This window comes from Dicentrarchus labrax, unplaced genomic scaffold, assembly GCF_905237075.1.
Source record: "Dicentrarchus labrax unplaced genomic scaffold, dlabrax2021, whole genome shotgun sequence".
Classification (NCBI taxonomy): Eukaryota; Metazoa; Chordata; class Actinopteri; family Moronidae; genus Dicentrarchus; species Dicentrarchus labrax.
Window position 1 is genome coordinate 403,000 of NW_026136928.1, and position 22,507 is coordinate 425,506.

General features: G+C 37.1%; 3 protein-coding genes across 8 annotated transcripts in view; 1 reads left to right on the top strand and 2 right to left on the bottom strand.

Moving 5' to 3' along the window:
* LOC127360688 (sialoadhesin-like) overlaps positions 1-22,507 on the bottom strand; it is a 48,835-nt gene that overhangs the window by 18,306 nt on the left and 8,022 nt on the right. The gene's annotated exons all lie outside the window — the stretch shown is intronic.
* LOC127360694 (butyrophilin subfamily 3 member A2-like) lies at positions 445-21,083 on the top strand. 6 transcript variants are annotated; one of them, XM_051395159.1, is made up of 7 exons: positions 445-518; positions 995-1,137; positions 1,484-1,825; positions 2,027-2,133; positions 13,263-13,449; positions 13,538-13,657; positions 20,142-20,770. In XM_051395159.1, the coding sequence occupies exons 2-7, from the start codon at positions 1,029-1,031 to the stop codon at positions 20,753-20,755; spliced, it is 1,479 nt and encodes a 492-aa protein (XP_051251119.1). In that variant the 5' UTR covers positions 445-518; positions 995-1,028; the 3' UTR covers positions 20,756-20,770. The 6 variants fall into 6 exon arrangements, with proteins under 6 accessions (XP_051251119.1, XP_051251118.1, XP_051251123.1 ...); XM_051395158.1 differs by having other exon boundaries at positions 473-518; positions 1,028-1,137; XM_051395163.1 differs by lacking the exon at positions 20,142-20,770 and adding an exon at positions 14,182-15,411 and having other exon boundaries at positions 473-518; positions 1,028-1,137.
* On the bottom strand, positions 4,346-9,306 carry LOC127360705 (low affinity immunoglobulin gamma Fc region receptor III-like). Its single transcript, XM_051395182.1, has 9 exons — positions 9,262-9,306; positions 8,923-9,006; positions 8,443-8,709; positions 7,906-8,151; positions 7,413-7,556; positions 7,205-7,255; positions 6,858-6,932; positions 5,553-5,597; positions 4,346-5,317 (listed from the first exon to the last, which is right to left on the bottom strand). The coding sequence occupies exons 1-9, from the start codon at positions 9,287-9,289 to the stop codon at positions 5,310-5,312; spliced, it is 948 nt and encodes a 315-aa protein (XP_051251142.1). The 5' UTR covers positions 9,290-9,306; the 3' UTR covers positions 4,346-5,309.

A 22,507-nucleotide genomic window follows, 5' to 3' on the forward strand; every position in this document is an offset into this window, starting at 1 on the left:
ATGTTCATTTTGTTAGTTAGCCTCGTATCTTTCACTGGTTTTATTGTTGTTAAGTGGTGGCCAGATGTTTGTTTTATTGCTTGTTTTTGTTTTGTTTTCCACCTCTTGGCTAATGCCCGACAAAGCTAACATTCTTCTATCCAAGATGCAGTTAATGTGGTCAACACACTATGAGAGTGTAGACTGTGTACACCAGGGGGATGAATGCTCTGTCTACACAACGGAGAGATCTTTGTTCTGTCAATGTGATGTTTATGTTTATATTCCCCAACAACAGTTTATTCTATACCATTCAGTTCAAAGTTATTATAATTTGTCAATTATATTCATGTTAAATATTAAATTAATTAGTTCTGTGCTGTGACTGTATCCAAAAGTCAAAGCAACCGAGTTGTATCATGTAAAACTCTGCTTACAGATTAACAGAGTGGATGATGTAAAGCATGTGATTCTCCTGGACTTTGACCGATCACTGTCATTGATCACAGGATGAGGTGACAGTCGGAACCACACAGCAGGTAGGCTGAAACAATGTTGAACTTTTAATTCAATATAATTAATGGAACGCCATTATTGTTTGTTTAAATTCCTCAAGAAGAGGCAGATTTACGACACATGACAGTAAAAGTCATTTTTTTAAAGTGTGCAACTGAGTACATGTTATGGAATATAAAAGTTTTGATCTGATCTGCATATTGTAGTAGCATATTTGACACAAAAATGTTTTTTTCTTACCTATATCTTCTTGGGAATAAACCAAAAGCTAATTCAAATGATTAAACTAACCCAAATCCAGTGAATCCTTGTACGGTGATATTTTGGTTGCCTCAAATCTATTTTAAGAGTTAAAACCGAGGCACATTACAAAGTAACAACAGTCTGATATGTGACAAAAAACAATTATCACTATAACAGAATTAGATATATGTTTAGTCTTTTAGTATTATGTAGTTATTTTGCATAAATACAAGTAATATGTATGTGTCCATTCAAGGGATTAACCTTCTTAAACTTTTAAAAACTCGAGGATGCTTTACCTGAAGGATGGATGGCCATCTAAACCTCGACTCGGTGCCATCTGCTCTTTGGTTTTCCATCAGACGGCTGTCTTCCTTTTCCTAACACAATGTTGCGGAGGTAAAGATGTCAGTAACGCCTTTCAAAACTCAAATTTCTCAACTGCTAACACTACTAAACATTTTGTCCCCAGACTAATTTGTGTCTGAAACATACCCTGAAAGTTACATTCAATCAACCTAAACGCTAAAAATGCAAAAAACTGGGCATTGCACAACACAAATCATACTCCACCGTACTGGGGGTTCAAATGCTCCCAGTTTTGAAATGTAATTTGTATCATTTCCGTAGACAAATAAATTTCATACAAATCAAAGAGATCCTCTGAACTTTTTAATTCATTTTATAATTTATATTTTTATCCTGATTTAAAGACATCAATTTGTGCTACGTGCACTTTTTTTAGGTCAGTCTCAGATGCTCGGTCCATCGCAGCCAATCGTGGCAGCAGTTGGTGATGACATCATGTTACCATGCCGCCTGGAACCTGCTGTGGATGTCACCGACCAAACTGTAGAGTGGACCAGACCTGACCTGAGTCCTAGATTTGTCCATGTGTGGCGTGATGGTGTGGAACTCGAGGCTAAAAAACATCCGTCCTATGTAGGAAGGGGGTCATTGTCCATCAACAAACTGAAACATGGAGACATTTCATTGAGACTCTACAAAGTAAAACTCTCTGATGAGGGGACATACAGATGTTTCATTCCCACTCTGAATAGCGAATCTTCTGTCAAGCTTGTTGTTGGTAAGTGTAAACTATGTTGTCTTCATAGGTCAGAACCTCAATGTGACAGTTTGTTATCAGTGCAAGCACATGACTACAGCTGGAAAGGCTTGTTTTACTTTTTCTGCCTGAATTAAAGAAGCTGGTTCATGTTTTTCCAAGAATTCTAATCTAGACTATTTAGTAGGAACTATAATGTACATTGACTCTCTTCATCATTAGGTGCAGTCTCCTCACTCATCATCAGCTTCTTGAGGACTAAGACAGATGAAGATACCAATGGAGTGGTTTTACAGTGTGAGTCTAACAGCTGGTATCCAGAGCCTGAGGTGGTCTGGCTGGACAGTGAGGGAAACCTCCTCTCTGCTGGACCTACAGAGACAGTCAGAGGTCCTGATGACCTCTATACTGTCAGCAGCAGAGTGACTGTGGAGAAGAGACACAGCAACAACTTCACCTGTAGAGTCCAACAGAAGGACATCAACCAGACCAGAGAGACACGCATCTATGTTCCAGGTTGAAAATGAGCTCTATATTTAAATGTTTACTGTGTTAGACTGACAGTTGAGTTCCAGTTGTTGGTGTTCTGTGTTTTATCATTACAGATGATTTCTTCAGTGCTCCCTGTAGCTCTGCTGCTCACATCACCATCAGCCTGGTTGTGGTTTTCGGGGTTATTCTTGCAGTTGTCTTTATTATGTGGAAATGGAGACAGAATAGTAAGTCTGTCATTGATTTACATACTCTGCCTCCGCCCTCCTCAGTTTTACACATTTCTGTTCTCTCTGTACAACAGGCAACAACTTGACATCAAGACATGACAACAGAGAACTTCACTCGCTCATTGAGGAGGAAAAAGATAAACCGCAGGTGGTGGCAGAAAGCATAGAAATCAAGGATTTGGATCAGAAGAAAGAAAACCTTCATATACAGTTAAAGGAAGTAGAAGAAAAATGCAAAGATGTGATAGGGGTGCTTAATTTCTTAACGGATCAGAAGAGCGCTGTGGAGAACCAGATGCATCAAGTGATATTGCAGCTGGCGGAGAGACAGAATGAGAACCAGAGTCAGCCAGAAAGAAATAATATAATATCATCAAAAGAGAAACAGTGTCTTGATACAAAACCATCTCTTGATACAGTGAAGAAAGAGTTTGAGAAAAAACTATATGAAATGGACACAGTTTTACAGGCTGTGCATTTTGGGGTTCAAATAGTGACAGAGAAGAAGAATGAGTTAGATAATCAGAAGGAGAAAATAAATAAACAACTGGAGGAGATAGAGGAGCAGAGAGATGAAATTCAAGAGAAACACAAATCTGATCACTCAGACATAAATACAAAAGGAGATCAATTCATGTCATCATAGATTTTAAATTTTACCATTATATTTATTCAACATTAAAGAGGCTGTCACAGCATGGGTGGTCATTTGTTTAAATGCCTAAAACAAACTATGCTAAAATGTACCTGACAGGGACCTCTAGTGGACACGTGAGTTATTACTGTTGTCGGTCAGGAGCAACTGTGATAAGATAAGAGGTTTTTATTTGTCACATGCACAGTTATACATAGTACAATGCACAGTGAAATGCATTCTTTGTACCTGCAGCCAGTAGTAAAGGAAAACAAAATACTACTACAGTAAAACAGTAGTGATTGCACATAACACACAAGGTAAACAATATAAGTGTAAATATAAAACTAAGAAAAAAATAAAACAAAATATAGACTGTAATATAACATATAAAATATAGACTGTAATATAACATATAAAATGTAGACTGTAATATAACATATAAAATGTAGATTGTAATATAACATATAAAATATAGACTGTAGACTCCAAGTGTAAAACTAGAGGGGGAGGGGGGTAGCTCGTATATATACACACACACATTTACAGTATTGAGCAGCTATGTGAGTAAAGTACAGTGGTGCAGTGTTTTTTTTTTTTTGATGTTGATGGATTGGCCACCACGTTTCCTATTTTCAGCTTTATTCTCTTACAAACATGGCCATGGATTTACTATACCAAAGAGTGTTTCTTTTGCCTAAAACTAACCAAACCAGCCATAGCTGCTACCACCAACATAAGATTAACATTTACAATTATTAAAGAAATCTCTTCACTGTTTCATTTGTAAATACTTGATTTTATTATATATCACATGAAAATGTTCACTCATAAGCAACCGCATGCACATATCTCAAATGTGCAAGAAATTGCACATTATAAGCTGCAAAGGGTTATTTTTGGATTAAACTAGATTTTACAAATGGTCATGAGACTGCATCACACCCCTGGACACAAATATCTGATGAGGCCTGTCAGTTGCTAATAGTGAAACTGGTCCTCAGGGGGGCAGCACAGTACAGTTAGTGTGATTGTATGTCATATGGATGTATGATGTAATTTCAAATAAACAAATTACACTCAACCTTCAAAATCAACATTTGCTGTGATGTTATGTTACAGTAACAGGTCCTGTGGAGCTTTACGTGTCGTGGTATCATTTATCAAAGATGTTTTGTATTTTAACTTTGAACTGGTAATTAGTGGTGTAGCAGATAGGTGCAGTAGGTTTAATTGTTACACTCTAAACAGTCACTGAATACTGTGTATTTCTGATCATGCTTGGTTGGAGCTTCAGCAGGTTGTCTTTACCATGTCTGCATGTCTAAATGCATTGTATTGCCACCATGAGCAGTTATCATAATGATGGTTGCAATACAATATTATGGGCGGCAGCACTGTGCTGTAAAAGCTTTATAAGAGATAAATTGTTGTAATATAAATACAACATTTAAATGTGAGGTGGAACCTTTGACACCATATTCAGTGACACAACTACCTGTATTCCCTCTCACATCCCTCAACCTCATCAGCTGGTTGACCTTATATTCTTATAAAAAGGTCTTGTGTTAACATAATGTTCATGGTTAAATAATTAATGGTCAAACCAACTTCTAGGTCAATAATACATCAGTGTGTGTGACACTGTGTGACCACAGAGGCCACAGCGAGAGTGTTTAAAGGCAGCAGCAGCTCTGTTCTTGTAAAGAGCGTTTTCAGGTGCGTGGACAGACACAGAAGAGAGAACAATGTGGGTTAACTGTGATGAACTGATACCTCTTGAAATAGACACTGATACTGTGAGTTGGCTCTCGCTCTCAGATGATGATCATGCTCTGCTTTTAGGTCATTTCCACTTCATAAAAAGCCACACATTTCTTTAAGAATCAACACATGTAAAGTCTTTACAAGTCAACATAAACTGCTATATCGTAATAATAACAATAACTGTTTCTCAATATATTTCCTTACACACTAAAGCTGTTATAATCAAACATTCATTCTGCAATAGAGGTAATTAAAATGTAACAGTTCCAAATAGTTTAAAGTACGAAATGTTCACGAAAGGCTCGTGTATGACTTCCTTCTTGCATACATTATAGAGCTTTAAATAGTCTCTCCTCCTCTCTTCAGCCAGGTGTCTCTGCTCTCAGTAACCTGCAAGACACACAAGATACAAAGACTGTAGCCACAAATATTGATCAGTTAAGGTCAAGATGCCCCCCTCATCATTATGACATATGACCCCTTCTCCATCACCTCTCTAAAGCAAAGTGATTGCATTAAAATAGAGCAAAAAGATACTGGAGACCAGTATTACCTCAGTCCTGCTGACTTTATATATCGATTGTATTATACAAGAGATCCTCTTCTGTTAAAAGTAGGTTGGTACCTGCATAGGGAACTGGTGTCGCTGAGCAGCTGTATGCTCTTGGTTCTGTTTTGAAGAGAAATAAAAATAAAAACATTTTTAATTTGCCTTAATATAGATTAAATCTATATGACCCTAAACGTGTCATCTCTTGATTGTACTGGCAGTGGATTCTAGGCGAGGTCATTCAGGAGTTCAAGGCTTCTTCAGAAAATATGACACCAAAAAAGTACATTTTTAATAATTATTTATAATATTTAAATATTTTGATTTTTAATTGATATTTTAAAAATGTATTTCCCAACATGAAAGTCAAAATGTTGTTTCAAAGCATTGTCCAGACTGCTAGGAATAAAATTTTAGCCAAATGTAAAATACTATTTTATATATATATATATATATATATTACACAATCAATTAACTGTAATATTTAAACTTCCCATGATCTTAGTGTCCTCAGTGATATACGGACATGAAGGATCTAACAACATAAAAGTTATTTAAATACTGTCCGGTTGTATCTGATTGTGTTCTTCCGCTTACATCTGGTGTACCACAGGGTTCAATTATTGGTCCATTTCCTTTTTTTTAATAAAATACTTTTTCCTGAGATGCACCCTCCAAAGTTTTGATTGTACAAGTTAAGGAGGAGAACGCCAACAATTCCTAAATAAACTGATAGTGTTTGATTATTTAATTCATTATTTAGTAAGTTCTATTTTAAAATAATATTTTACAAATGGTTTTGCCTTGTGATCTACTCACAGTTTCTACAGACACAGTTAATGTCCCGCCATGTTATTTTAGTAATGCAGGTGAATCTAGAGCAAAAAGTGTGAAAATATAAAGGTCCAAATTTACTCCAGTGCAGTTAGTCTTCTGATCGTTAGTCTGGCCTCACTGTTCATTTATAAATTAGACTCACTCACTTACCAACACAAGAAACACGTCTGGCTTAAAAAAACATGGTGTCCTGATATAAATAAATGCGTACATTGTGGTGTAGTATTTTTTCATAGTGGCTACACAAGCAGCCTGTCCCATGATTACAACAGCAGCAGCGAACTGAGGGGCCCATCTACCTGTTTCTGTCTGTGGGTTTTGTGTGTGGTTTTTGTCTGAGCTGCTAACATAGAAGCCCTAACAGTCACAAGGCCCAACACAGACTAACAGAGTTTAATTTAGTTGTTCTCACCGTTGTCTGGTTGTGATACCACAGCAATGTCTGTTCAATGTCAGATGGAAGATTGACTTTAATGCTACAATGCTTTTATTTATTTGTTTTTACATGTTGGACTCTCTCTTTCTCAGTGTGAAGTTAATTACCTCTCTCCTTCATGGGTTTTGTGATGAGAGCATACGTTGGCTCTACCGGATCAGCTACACGGGCCTCTCCAGACACTGAAACATAATGAAGATACAACACCTTTAGCAGGTAGGTTGTGCTCACACACAGTGGACATGTGCACAGATTAACGTGCATGAAATATGCATGAAAAATGCTACAGTTCACCGCCCCGCCTGACATGACTCAGGATATATATGTGTACAAGTTGACAGAAGAAAATCTGTATAGTATGTAAAGTATGAAAAACAATTCTTACATGGGATCATTTCCATATTGGCAAACTGAATATATATAGTGATGTTGCAATGAGGTTGTTGTTCCTCACCTGTTTGTGGAGAAGAGGAAGACTGGAAGGAGGAAGGAGAGGTTGCTGTACCTGTTTGAATAATAAAAACAAACACTCTTTAAATTAGTTAACTTAAAATAATACAGTTAACTTAAACACAAAAAGTCACATTTTACAATAAAGAGCCCCCTTTTAGCGAACCTTGTGTCAATAAATGAAGGAGTTTCTTCATTTGTATTCTCTGTACCTGTAACAATTGTTTGACGTTTCCTACATCGCACTAATCCGACCAACATCAGCAGAGCCACCAAGAAAACACAGAGGCCAACGCAGAGCAGCAGGTACAGCTGAGGGGTATGATGGGAGGAAGGGTGAGGCTCCTCATGAGCTTCTGGAGAGATAATGGTACGTGGTGCATATGAGACACAATATATTAGTAAAAATAAAACCTTTTATACTTCCATTCAGTCCTCTTCTTAAATAACATCCAACATTCCTCTGAAATGTAAACTTTATACCTGAGCACCAGTTCTGTAGAAACATTATAATGTTTCAGACCAAAAGCTTAAACCCACGTCAGAGGCCACAGTCCTCAGGTTTCAACAGCTTTTACAGTTTCATTAACTATCCTTAACTGTAACTCATACTCAGCCAACCACAGAGCACAGAGCAGAGTAAACTCAGATACAAGTTGGCATTTACAACTTGGAACTCAACATAAGGTACAAAACAAGTCTCACCTCTGACAGCCAACCAGCTCTCTGGTGATTCTCCAACATCAGAGGTTCTGCACTTGTAGAGTCCTTCATGAGAATTTGAAACATTGTGGATGGTAATGTTTCCTGTAGAGCTGCTCTCCATGAAGTGGCCATCTTTAAAGAATTCAGCAGTGAGGTTGGAGGATGTCAGCTTCTTTCTACAGCTCAGAGTCACACTGTCTCCCTCCATCACAGGAAGGACAGGACTGTCCAAGATCACAGAACCAGCTGAACAACATGTTACATGTTAAAAATGTGTAACCGTGTGAAAGGGTAGAATCTTTTTTATGTTGAAAACAGATATAAATCTTTCACTTACAATAGAAAATAGATTAATACAACATTGGCAAAAAAACTGATTGGTTTGGCATGATTTCTGAGCAGATCTATAGATGTTTATGTGCAATGGACATTGGTAATATTGATATTCTCTGAAACCCTCCCAACTATCCCATGCCCCTCTGGGGAGGCTCGCCTCCCAGTGTTTTTTTTCAAATAGGCATTTCACTATGTACATACCAGTGACAGTGATGTTGACAGTGTTGGTTCTCTTTCCTCCTCCCATCTCACACCAGTATTCTCCACTGTCAAGGTCTGGATACACAGTTGTAATTCTGCAGGGTCCTGTTGATGCCGACCAGCTAGCAGCACATGTTTTAACAACTCCTCTGATGTTCCTCATCACTCTCCATCCAGTCAGCCCCTCCAGTCCCTCACAGCTGACAACAATGGACTCATATTGAAAGTGCTGCTGTCTGTCTGGAACAACCTGAGGAAAATTTACCTCTAAAACAGAGACACAAAGAATGAGACATAAAAAAACAAATAGTTTTCAATTAAATGTTTTCTATTTGAAATCCAACTTTATTTCTTATTCTTATTCTTACAATAGACATGCATAAAAACAACACGACTACTGCTACTGCTGAAGGGAAATTAAAGTTACATATACATCACATTGTAAAGGTTGACTGATTAACATTAAAAGCTGCTACTCACCAGCGTTTTGAGAATAACTGAAGTCAACTTGTGTGACCAGCAGCAACAACACAATCATCACTGGAGAGACAAGAGAGCTGCATACTGTAACAGATGTAACATAAAACATATATCACATATCTAACATGTATGAAATTTGTCCATCGTTTCAAAAGAGTTCTATGAGTTTATCACCGAGTATTTTACAACTCTCTATACAACTTATATTAGTTACGTACCTGTGCATTTCGGATAATTCATATAAATTTGGTCTTAAACCAAATAAACTTTTCAGTTCCACATCTGTTATTTCACAATGATTGAATCAATATATGTTTGTGAATGTTAGGCAGTACTCACACAGTGATGGGAGAGCTGTAACCTCCATGTTGTCTTGCTGCTGACTGTCTGAACATCAGACTGAGTTTAAAATATCATGCATCAAGTCAGAGTCTGCTCCTCCTCTTCCTGTTTCTCTTCTAGTGACTGCAGACAGCAATAAAAAATAAAATAGTACAATCTCAACAGGTGGCGCCAGAGCACCTGATTTTCAGAGCATATTATGACTTTGACAACAGGAAAGCCAAATAACTCTCTAACTTATTATAAACCACTTTTGGGTATTTTAGAATGTCATGAAAAATTCATTAAATAGATAATACCAATAAGAAGACATTCAAGTCCCACAGTATGGAGTGTGGTAGCTGGAGAGGTGCCAGTTTCACCTCCTGTGCACTGCCGAGGTGCCCTTGAGCAAGGCAACCTAACCACAAGAAACTGCTCATGAGGCGCTGCTAACATGGCAGCTCATCACACCATCTCTCTCCATGTTGCATGAAGTGTGTATTTCAGCCTGTGTGTGTGTGTGTATAAAAAAAGAGTGAAAGGAACAATAAATCATTATTTATCAATACAAGTTCTTGTTTTAGGGCATTTACCTCTTCTCTTCACTCTTTTGTTGTCTGTCTCACATTCATGCTGCAGTAAATCACACACAGTATTTTATACCAAACCAAGTAGCCATTTTGACGTCCTTGTACCACCCACCTGTTGACTTTAGTGTTACTGTAGTATTTTATACAGCAGGTAGCTGGTCCAAAGTTTAATCTCAACCTTTAAAACAGGTCATAGATTAACAGACTGAAAGAAAACGAAAGTACAATACAAGTAAACTCATACACGTTAATTCTTATTATATTGGACCAACACTGACCTTTGATATCAGGCAGTCATAAATTAGTTTGATATACTACAATGAAAGTGACTGGATTGGTGCTTTATGTTTAATTTTCTGTGTTCTGTGTACAAATGTATTCCAGTATTCATTTCAAACATTACATTTATAGCTAAAAAGAAAAAAAAGTCTGGATGCCTACAAGAGCTCTGCAGACTCACAGTGTTTTAGGCTTAAAAGCAAATCTGACATGCAGATAGAAAACATTGTGCATGCACTCTCAAACTCTTAAAACCACAAATTTGATTTAAGCTTGATGGAAAGGGTATCTTATAACACATTATCTAAATTGCAGAAGGCGGGGCTCTTTACTTGACCCATGTATTTTGGACTTTGACCGTGCAGATTACCTCCCTTTCTGTTGAAGCGACTCGTTAACACACACACACAACAGGTATGTAGGATTTTTACATGAACTACTTGTATTATAGTATATATATTACTTATTGTTTAGTAATTTTCTAACATGCCAATTATTGTAATTAGTTATAGCCGTTTTCTAGGTTGAAAGTCAAACTGTCAACAGTCTCAGAATCAGTCAGAACGAGTTTTATTGCCGAGTACGTTTTCACATACAAAGAACTTTGTATCTTCGTGCATTAGAGTTAAATATAGAACAAGAAGGCAAGTGAAGACACGTAAAAAAAAAAAAATACCAATAACATATATAAAAAGTAATTTTAAAAGGAAACTGTTAAAGAATATTTGCAATGAGCAAGATAACTTCAATTTAATACATATCTTTGGGTTTTGTGGCACCATCAGCTGCTTATAACACATTAAATGAGACTGACGTATGTTATTACATTTTGTAAACATTATGTACATAGAACTTTCATATGGAAACCAAAAGTAATTAGCAAAGAAATAAAAAAATCTTATCTTATCTTGGCCCAATCATAGTATTTTACCTTGTATTTCCAGATATTCAATACTAGCTTTCCTCTTGTCTTCACTGTAATGTTTGTTACTAATACAAATTTAAATTAAATTGTTTAGGAGTAAATAAAAACAGCAAAACTACCACTGTGGTCACCTTAGGACATATACACCTTGAGAGACATTTCAGAGTGAATTGATCTTACGTGGTTTGGAGTTGACTTATTCACATTTTCAGAACTCCAGGATGATGCACATGAAGGACAGACTCATATTCAAAGCTCAGCTCAGTGACTTCAGTGCACTGGTCTTGCAACACACTGTGATCCTCCTCCTCCTAACACTACCTTCTGCAGGTAAAATACACACAAACACATGGTGAATGCCCTTAATCAGAGTTTACATATACTATAATAGTACAAAGAAATCATGCACAGTAAATTCTACAGTTTTCTTCTTTTCTTTGTACAGCTGCATTTTACTGCATTAACTTGCTTATTTTTGGATGCAGTGTTTAGTTTCATTACATTCTACATAGATTGAGGTTTGTATAGATAATAACTAAGTGAAAAAAACTCAAATGTTGTTGCTGCTGTCTTTCAAACTCTCTCTCTCTCTCTCTCCATATATATATATATATATATACAAGAGCCCTAAGACTTCTAAAGATTATATAAGTGCACCCCTGTCACAAGACAAGAATAAGATCTAGTCACACTTTGACATTGTGGTGTTTATCTGTCAAGATTGAATGATTTCTTTTTTTATTTTAAACTTCTTTAATTTAATCCTGCCTCAACCTCTAACCCAACCACACCTGTATAAGACAATCGTACCCCTAAATTTAACCCTAAGACAACCATTTGACTGGAACACGTACATCCTCACACATGGACATCTTTGGAATTCATGCTGTGAACCAACTTTTTATTCTGTCTTTTGACTGGACCACCTACATCTCTGCACTGGAATCATTCCTACTCTTGGACGTCCTTGGATCCCATCCTGTAGTTTAACTGTTCATCCTCCCCTTCAAATGTTTGTTATCTCTCCTCTCCTCTCTCCAACCTGGGGATGCACATAGTATGAGGAACCCTGCTACTGAGAACTCACAACTTTGTTTTTTTTCCTCCTAGGTCAGTCTCAGCTGATTGGTACATCTCAGTCAATAGTGGCAGTGGTTGGTAATGATGTTATTTTACCATGTCACCTGGAACCTGCTGGGGATGCTACTGGCCTGACTGTGGAGTGGACCAGACCTGACCTAGACCCCAAGTTAGTCCATTTGAGGCGAGACGGTGTGGAGCATGTGTCTGAGGAGCATCCATTATACGAGAGGAGAACTTCACTATCCATCGACAAACTAAAGTGTGGAGACATTTCACTGACACTCTCCAAAGTGAAACTCTCTGATGCAGGAACCTACAAATGCCTTGTTCCCCCAGATCGTCCGGAATCTGCGGTTGAGCTCACTGTGGGTAAGTTGACATCAATCCATTGGAAATGTAGAAATGCATTGTATACTCATAAGGGACACAGTTATGACAATCAGAGATTCTACTGTACAACTTGAAATGTGAAAAATGTTAAGAAGGAAAAAAGAAAAGATAAAGGAATTTAGGAATGGGCTACTTCTTTGCTGCCAGGACCTAGACCTTGATAATTGGCACAAATGTATGGATGGGGGGATAATACTGGAGACACATGAGATAAACAATGGGCCTCAAGTCAATCACTTAGGAACTTAGACGGACCACAGAGGGACCTGGATCACCCACAGGGAAATTTGGATCAAGCAGAAATTGATTTGGGCCATGAAGAATAGCATTTTGTCTGACAAGAGCACTGCCAAAAGTGCCAAAAGTGGTGACTAGAGGGAGATCAGGGGGTCAGTGTGTCATTGTGAAGCACTTGGGTTGCTACATTAGAGGTAAAATGAATGACTGATGTGTGATTAGGGTATAAACATCATGATTCAAAATTAACTAGGTCATTTACCATCAGCTTAAAAGGGCAGACACTTGTTTCACTAAGAAAAGTAGTTCAAGTAGTTTCAGCTGGAAAGGTGTTTAGACTGTGTATATGGTAAAGTTTAACTTGAATCATCAGGCTTTTTGCAGAAGTATTGTATTTTTGACATTTCTACTCTCTATTAGGTTCAGTCTCCTCACCTGAAATAGACATTTCCAAAGTCAGCAATGGAGTGCTGTTAGAGTGTAAATCTAAAGGCTGGTATCCAGAGCCTGAGGTGGTCTGGCTGGACGGTGAGGGAAACCTCCTCTCTGCTGGACCTACAGAGACAGTCAGAGGTCCTGATGACCTCTATACTGTCAGCAGCAGAGTGACTGTGGAGAAGAGACACAGCAACATCTTCACCTGTAGAGTCCAACAGAAGGACATCAATCAGACCAGAGAGACACACATCCAACTTCCAGGTAGAGTTTTTGTTGTTATCACTTTGTTAGTTACAGACTGTTGAAGTTTAGTGTTATTAAACATCTGTTATGTGTTTTATCATTTCAGCTGATCTCTTTATGGTCCAGTCTAGTTCTGCTGTTCGCATCACCATCTGCTTGGCTGTGTGCTTCATCGCTGTTGTTGCAGTTTTCTTCGTTGTGTGGAAATGGGGACGAAATGAAATCAGTAAGGCAAAACTTTTTTGTACTTCTTTTCAAAACTCAAGTTACTTTCACATCATTGTTTATTTCTCCATAAATTGAGTTTAGAGTGAATGTCTAAGAACCATCAGATGTGATGTCTGTGTCATCCATGACAATCAAGGAAAATACAACTTGTTTGGTATCTTTGAATTAGACTTCCCCCTGTGAGGGATCAATAAAGGAACATCTAATCTTATCGTACAACAAAAAAACCTTGTATGTAAAGGCCTTAATAATGGTGCATTATAAACAAGTAAATGCACACTTCCAGCCAATCAGAAAAGAGAATTCTTGGTGGTCATGGCATGAATAACAATAAAACATGTTATGTTTTTTTATTTTATTTTAAATAATGATGTCAGATTTTTTGCTATACTGTCCATGCCATTACAGTCCTGCTGTGCTTTGTTACATTCCCTTATAGCCATTGCTCAGCAAAGAGCATCACTGCATAAGAAGAAAATATTTGATCTTTAAAATAAATGCAAACCTCTTCTATTCACATAGAAACCACAAACAGCAGCAGTGAACTTCAGCTTCTGATGGATGGAGAAAGACACAAAGAGCAGCGCATGACAGAAAGTGAGAAAATGAAGTATTTGGAACAGACAAAAGCAAAACTTGAAGAGGAGTTACAGAAGAATGAGGGGGAAATGCAGCATGTACACCAGGAGATTACAGCACTGATGGACCAGAAGAAGGTTCTGAATAACCAGAAAGAGAAACTCATCTTACTACAGCAGGAGGATAAGACGCAGATAGAGGAGTACAAGAAGAAGATGAAGATCACTCCAAAAACAGACAAAGATAAAAAAAATGAAGAAGCGTGAAAAGACCCTACAGGATCTGGAGAGGAGAAAGAGAGAACATGAGGAACTGTTGAAGAACACAGAGACACTACTGGACACAACAGAATCTATGATTCTTGGAATGACAGCAAGGAAGACAAACCTAGAGAGAGATAAGGAGCAAATAAATAAAAACCTGAAAGAGACAGAGAGACAGAGAGAAAAGAGTGAGAGGAAACTTCAGTCAGAGCAGTCAGAGAGAGAAAAGGAAAAGCCATCATCCAAAGATCTTAGTGAGGTTGTTCTTGATGAATCAAACAATTTGTGAACATTTAGAAAATCTGTTGTAATTTCTGACCCCTAGTGTCACCTGTTTAAGCAATCCGGTTACTCCAAACCAGATGTGACAATTAGTCACTTTATTCTCTTCTATTCCTTTATATCATCATTGTGTTGCATAATGTTGCATGTTTTAAAAATATTGTGCTATATTGTTATTTTTTTGTATTTGTTGTAAATCCCTGTAAGGTTTTCCTTCACTTTGTACAGAATGTGTGATTAAATGATTCTGCATAATTCATAATGTGTACAGATTCTCCAAGACTGATTAAAGTTAAGTATTTCACTGTAAATGCTCATAGTTAAAAGAAGATTAATCTGCCTTTTATCCAGATGTTATCTTCTGTACCACTTACTGAGTTGTTGTTTCATCAGATTAGAGTGAACATCACCCTCTCTTGATTAGTTTTCCCCCAAACACTCCCAATCAATAGAAAATAAAATCTTAACAAAAATGTGCAAAATAAGAAGTAATTGCATTTGTTAATAACATTGTTATTAATGATTTGTAATGTTTTGCACCTTTTGTACCTGTGGTTTAATTTTATATCTTTTTGTAGAGGTTTGTGTGTGTATGTGTGTCAATAGCCTAATTAAACATGGCTTTGAAAAATAAAAAAAGTGTTTACTGTCCAGAACATTTATCTTTTTAGAGACACTTTCTTAGAGCAGACTAGAAATACAGACACATAGAAAACTCCTGGAGCTCACTAAAAATATCACTCAGTCATTAACTCTCTTCAGCTGAGCCTTTATTGAACGTCTCCATCAATAACAAACAGAGGAAGAGGATGGGACATCCCTGGTATATCTCCAGAATTAAAATGCTTGATTTGATTGACAGCAATGCAAATACATATATTTCTCAACATACAACTTAAAATGTGTTTAATGTATATTGTGGCTTGCAGTTATACTTAACGGTTTCAGATTGGAACTCAGCACACTGCAATATAAAGGGTTTATATGCCTTGTTAATACTATAATAGTGTCTACTGCAATGTTTCCATAAAAACGAAACATATTTAACCTGCTGGATGATTTAAACACTTATTCAAAGTGATTAGATCTTGAAATAAGGCCAACCCGTCCCTCATTGTCAAAAAACCATAAAGTTATGTCATAATGTGGTGAAAAAATTACATATCAATTCATCTGACTTAAGACAGGGAAATTATATTTGAATAAAGAGCTGCAGCAGAAACAGAAACATCATCATACAGTGAAGTGCTCCGTAACGTCTATGGTCAAAGTCCTTCAGCCGCCTTGAGTTCTTTACAGTGACACGACTTACGGACTCCAACCACAGGTATGTAAGCTTCTGAACAGCGATTACCTTCTGTGCTTATATTAATGAAAGTTTACCTACATTATATCTAAAAAAAGAGAGAGAAATAAATAATTGCTAGAATAAAAGTAGATTAAAGAGTGAAATTTAACAAGAAGATCACTGTACTTCCTGATTGTGAACATCGTTTGTCTGAAGCTGTTTGAATAAACCACAGATGTGTTTTATCTGGAGAGAACTGATTAAAATACACATATCACTAAGAAGTAAATAAAATATTTTATAAACTGGTTTAAAAGAGCAAAAGTTGCATGCAAAGCAAAGTCAGATTTAACAAATCTTCTTCCTACATGACATTGAAAAAGCAAAGTGTACCATCAGCAGCATCTGTTGTGTTTCAACTGATCATGTAGGCTGTTACAGGCTTTCAGCTGTATTTTTACAAACATGTTTTACATCCATATAATCACCCTGAAAAGTGTTAAGTTTTAAGTTTGACAAGTGGTGTGATTTTCAGAACTGTTTCACGATGGACAATCCCCCAAAAAGAGACTGTACCTTCACTGTTTCAGTTTTCCATCACACCGTTGTCCTGCTCCTGCTAACAAGCTGCTGTACAGGTAAAGCACATATTCACTCATTCTGTGTTTAACGTTACAAGATTGTCAATCAAGGTAAAGCTTTCTTTGGTTCAATTGGTGCCTTGCATGAATAACTTAAGAAAATTGATCTGAACCTCTAAATCTTGTTTACATCTGACAGGTCAGATGATAGCAGTGTATTTTTATGTTTAAATTCAGTTTGACTGACTAAGAATATGACTGTGAGCCTGATTCATCCAGTACAGACTATGTGTTAGACACTGAGCGAGAGCTGAATAAGTTTACTGCCAATATACAATAACTCCACTTCCGCCCAGGTCAACTTCAGGTCATTGGTCCTCCTCGGCCACTAGTGGCATTCATTGGTTATGACATAATTTTGCCATGCCACCTGCAACCTGCCGTGGATGCTGCTACCACAACTGTGGAGTGGTCGAGACCTGACCTGAAACCCAGATTTGTCCATGTGTGGCGTTCGGGTCAAGAACTTCTGGATGATCAGCATCCATCCTACAAAGGAAGAACATCGCTGTTCATCGAAAACCTGAAGCACGGAAACATTTCACTGAAACTCTCCAGAGTGACAATGTCTGATAAAGGAACATACAGGTGCTTCATTCCCATGTTGAATATAGACTCTACTGTTGAGCTTGTCTTTGGTAAGGGAGCACAATTGTCATTTCTACATGTAAGATAAGATAAGATAAAATAAGATAGACTTTATTGATCCCACACTGGGGAAATGCACTTGTTACAGCAGCTCTAGATGTAACACAGCAGATAAGAAAAGAAGAAATACACATTAAATAACACAGCAGCACTGGTCCTTATGGCGTTGTGATCGTCGCTTTCACCAGTCAAACACCATCTGGAGCAGGTCATAACTGTCAATAATTAACGTTAATCAGTTACAGTGGTGTGGGTAACTTGATAGAAGGCCAAGCTTGAACTTGACTGTTGTCTGGTTTATGATCTCGGCTACAGTTTGTTTATGAGGACAAATATTACTCAGATTTAGTAGCAATGAATTGTAATTTCACTCAACATTCACAGCAATTGGGCCAGAGGTGTGCTTGGGCTGGCTGGGTGAATCACTTGGAGTGAAAGAGGGGTACTTGGACTGATCAGAAGGGTGTTTGGACTGGCCACAGAGGCATTTAGGCCAACCCCAGGGACGTTTAAGCCAACCAGAAGTGTTAATAAGAATGGTACTATACCCTCTGATTCAGTAGCAATATTTAGGAATTTAGTAAAAGCCCAAACAGACAGTTATATTTATCTATAATCTATTATATCTATCTATATTTATACTAAGAAACGTATTTCTTTATTGAAATGGTGTATAGAGTATAAGGTGCAAGCTGCACTGGAATCACTGTGCTAATTGAATGAGTATTGTATTTTCAACTTTATTGTTCAATAAATCAATCTTTGACATTTCTACACTTTATCAGGTTCTGTCTCCTCACCTGAAATAGACATCTCCACGGTCAGCAGTGGAGTGCTGTTAGAGTGTAAATGTAAAGGCTGGTATTTAAAGCCTGAGGTGGTCTGGCTGGACGGTGAGGGAAACCTCCTCTCTGCTGGACCTACAGAGACAGTCAGAGGTCCTGATGACCTCTATACTGTCAGCAGCAGAGTGACTGTGGAGAAGAGACAACGATTCACCTGTAGAGTCCAACAGAAGGACATCCACCAGACCAGAGAGTCACACATCTATGTTCCAGGTAGAAAAATGGCTTTTGAGTTATCACATTATCACTTTGTTAGTTACGGACAGTTGAAGTTTAGTGTTATAAAACATCTGTTATGTGTTTTATCATTTCAGCTGATCTCTTTATGGTCCAGGGTAGTTCTGCTGTTCGCATCACCATCTGCTCGGCTGTGTGCTTCATCGCTGTTGTTGCAGTGTTCTTCGTTGTGTGGAAATGGGGACGAAACAAAATCAGTAAGTTGTAACTTTGTTACATTCACATCTCTTTGATAGTTATTTTAATATTATGTTTATTGTGAAAGGCAACAACTACCAATATAATCTTCCATTGCATTGCAACATATGTTGTTTGGCATTGTCCCATTGTCTTAAAAATATAAGCTGTTCATTTACTCATATACATAATTTTGATGTCATGTTTCTTTTTCTAAGCCTCAACATTGTCCTTTGTGTTGCAACATCAAGCTAGCAAGTTTCTTTTTTTTCGTTTTTTTTTTACAATTCATTGTTGCTGTCTTTACTTACAGTTCACTGGTGCATTAACTTAGAACTCCAAACAACTACATGCATCATGTGTGTTCAGTTACTGAAAGTTGTCCAAATCTTCCAGTCAGAACAGAAAATTCTCAGTGTTCATGGTGTGAATGACAACAGAAATTAATATTAAACTGTATTGATGTGTGCATTAATCACCCACAAAACAACAACAAAAAACACCCATTGTATGTAAAGGCCATAATAATGGTGCATTATAACAAACAAGTTAATGCACGCTTCCAGCCAATCAGAAAAGAGAATTCTTGATGGTCATGGCATGAATAACAATAAAACATGTTGTGTTTTTTTATTTTATTTTAAATAATGATGTCAGATTTTTTGCTATACTGTCCATGCCATTACAGTCCTGCTGTGCTTTGTTACATTCCCTTTATTCATACTTTGCACGTGACGTCACAGCTACTAGCTGGCGGGCAAGAACATCGTTCTCCAGCAACGGAACCCAGTAAACTAATCAAGGATCTCACCAGGACGTCGCCAGTTTTACTGTACAGAAGTATATATATATTTATCATATGTACCTGATTTGATTTGATGAGAAGAAGAATACATGTTACTGTTGTACTGCGTCTACTTACTTACAGTTACTTTGCATACATACCGTTACTATGGTACAGTTATTACTACTACATTAACGTTACAACCTAACAGATTACTAACAGGATTAAAGACATTTCACTGCCCCAGCTGCTCTTGTCTGTTGTCTGATGCTATGTGGAGTGGATGAGCAGGTAGGCTACAATGTTTGACATCCTGTTAGCCATGATACAGCCTGGTTGGCATAAGGTTTTTTAAACCAACGTTACTTATCAAGCTGTATTGGCAGGCAGGGTGTACATATTCAGATAAAGATTATACAGACTACAGATGTCACTTTGTGTAGAGCTACAAACATACAAACATTAGCAAACGTTAGCTGATGTTCACCTCCCATACGACAGCGTTGTTAACCCATCCACTCTTGAAGAAAGATAGCTATCTGTACTTTTGTAGACTTTCATTTTGTGTGCGGTGTAAGGTGACGGATATATGTAAATATATGTTTCTTGCCCGCCAGGTAACCATGGCAACCACGTGACAGCAAAGTATGAATTGCCATTGCTCAGAAAAGAGCATCACTGTATAAGAAGAAAAGATTTTAACTTTAAAATGAATGCAAACCTTTTCTATTCACATAGAAACCACAAACAGCAGCAGTGAACTTCAGCTTCTGATGGATGGAGAAAGACACAAAGAGCAGCGCATGACAGAAAGTGAGAAAATGAAGTATTTAGAACAGACAAAAGCAAAACTTGAAGAGGAGTTACAGAAGAATGAGGGGGAAATGCAGCATGTACACCAGGAGATTACAGCACTGATGGACCAGAAGAAGGTTCTGAATAACCAGAGAGAGAAACTCATCTTACTACAGCAGGAGGACAAGACGCAGATAGAGGAGTACAAGAAGAAGATGAAGATCCCTCCAAAAACAAACAAAGATAAAAAAATGAAGAAGCGTGAAAAGACCCTACAGGATCTGGAGAGGAGAGAGAGAGAACATGAGGAACTGTTGAAGAACACAGAGACACTACTGGAAACAACAGAATCTATGATTCTTGGAATGACAGCAAGGAAGGCAAACCTAGAGAGAGATAAGGAGCAAATAAATAAAAACCTGAAAGAGACAGAGAGACAGAGAGAAAAGAGTGAGAGGAAACTTCAGTCAGAGCAGTCAGAGAGAGAAAAGGAAAAGCCATCATCCAAAGATCTTAGTGAGGTTGTTCTTGATAAACATTTAGAAAATCTGTTGTAATTTCTGACCCCTAGTGTCACCTGTTTAGGTCTGTTTAATCCATTGATTCTATATGATTGGTTTACTGGATAAATAGTTCAAATCAAAGCAATCTACCTAGTTAACACTAGATGTTAAGTTTTGTCAGTTTATTCTTTTCCATTTTTTTTATATCATTTTAATATTGCCGGTTTTTAATATATTGTGTTATAATATTATTGTATTGTATTTGTTGTAAGTTCATATGAGCCTATCCTTCACTAACAACAGTTCTGAATACGTTATGGTACTTTATATAAGCATTCCCAAAGAGTTTTTATTTTATTAATTATTTAATTTTTAATTAATTATTAAGACAAGTATTTCACTCCAAATGCTCATAGTTCAAAAAGGAGAAGATTTTGAATTGAATTTTGCCCAGATTTGATCTTTCTCCCCACATTCTGAGTTGTTGTATTTCCTTAGATTAAAGCAAACAATGCCCTCTGGTGGTGAGATCAGCTCAAAGTTGAGATCATTGGAAAACAGATGACCTGCAGAATATTCAGTCCATCAGCGGTTTCCTCCAGAAAACCATAACAAAAACGTGCAGTTAAGATTTTTTTGCATTAAAAGTTTATATGTAATATTTTGTATCTTTTTTACAACACCTGAACATTTTGCACTTTTTAAATGTTTTATAATGTTTTGATATATATCTTCTGCCTCTCTGAATAAATTTAATTCTGTTTTCAAACTTTTTTTTATTTTGCTTGTTGAGAGTCTGTTACTGTTCAGAACGTCATCCTAGAGACTTTCCACTTTTGACAGTGGATTATAAATATAGACACATGACAAATTGCTGAACTAATGAAATAATAACTCTTAATGTCTTCATGTGGTTTTTGAGATTCTTTATTTCTTGATACAATAAATCATCAGTGGTTCGAGCCTCGATATAACGTCTCCATTAATACTACAGACAGGAAGAGGACCAAGGGTCAACCCTGGTAAATGTGCAGAACTAATGATTGGCAGGGATACAAATATATGTCTCAATATACAGAAATGTAAACACGTTATTTACTCTTATTTATAGACTTCTTCCTTCCATAGACAAATACTAGATACTAGAAAAATACTGTATCACTGTGATACACAAAGAGACAAATAGCTGAAAAAAACATTTTAAGTCTCTCATGTTAAAAATTGTATTTTTAAATGAGACACGAGACATATATGTAGTTTAAAACCGATTTGAGTGGTCGGAGGACAAGAAAGGCGCTATACAAGTACAGGTCTATTTACCATTTACCATTTACACCGCACACCAACGGACCAGCGGGGGTCATGTGTTCACTTTTTGTTGATGTTAATATTGACTCCTAACAGAAATGTGACTGCTGCTACAGAGCGTCCTCAGTGGCCCTTCACCTTCTTCTGTCTGTTACAGTTTGTGTGGTTTCTGTCTGAGAGTCTTAAATTATCACCATCATCTGAAGGGTCTAAAACAGAAGATATAAGGCTCGCCTTTTCAAAATAGGTTGCCTGTCCATCTGTGGTTTTTAACCTCGTCTGCTCATGACAAAGTCTGATAATAACCACTGCATGTGGTAACAAGACAGGCACAGAACTCCTTCTTTATTTTATCTAATGACAGCTGCCACAGTTGTTGTAAAACATATATATGCATATAAAAGTCTACAACAAGGACAGAAGTTGTTGAAAAATAAAAGCGACATAATATTGTACGTTTCTAATCGTCTCAAGAGATAGAAGTATCTTTGAAAAAGT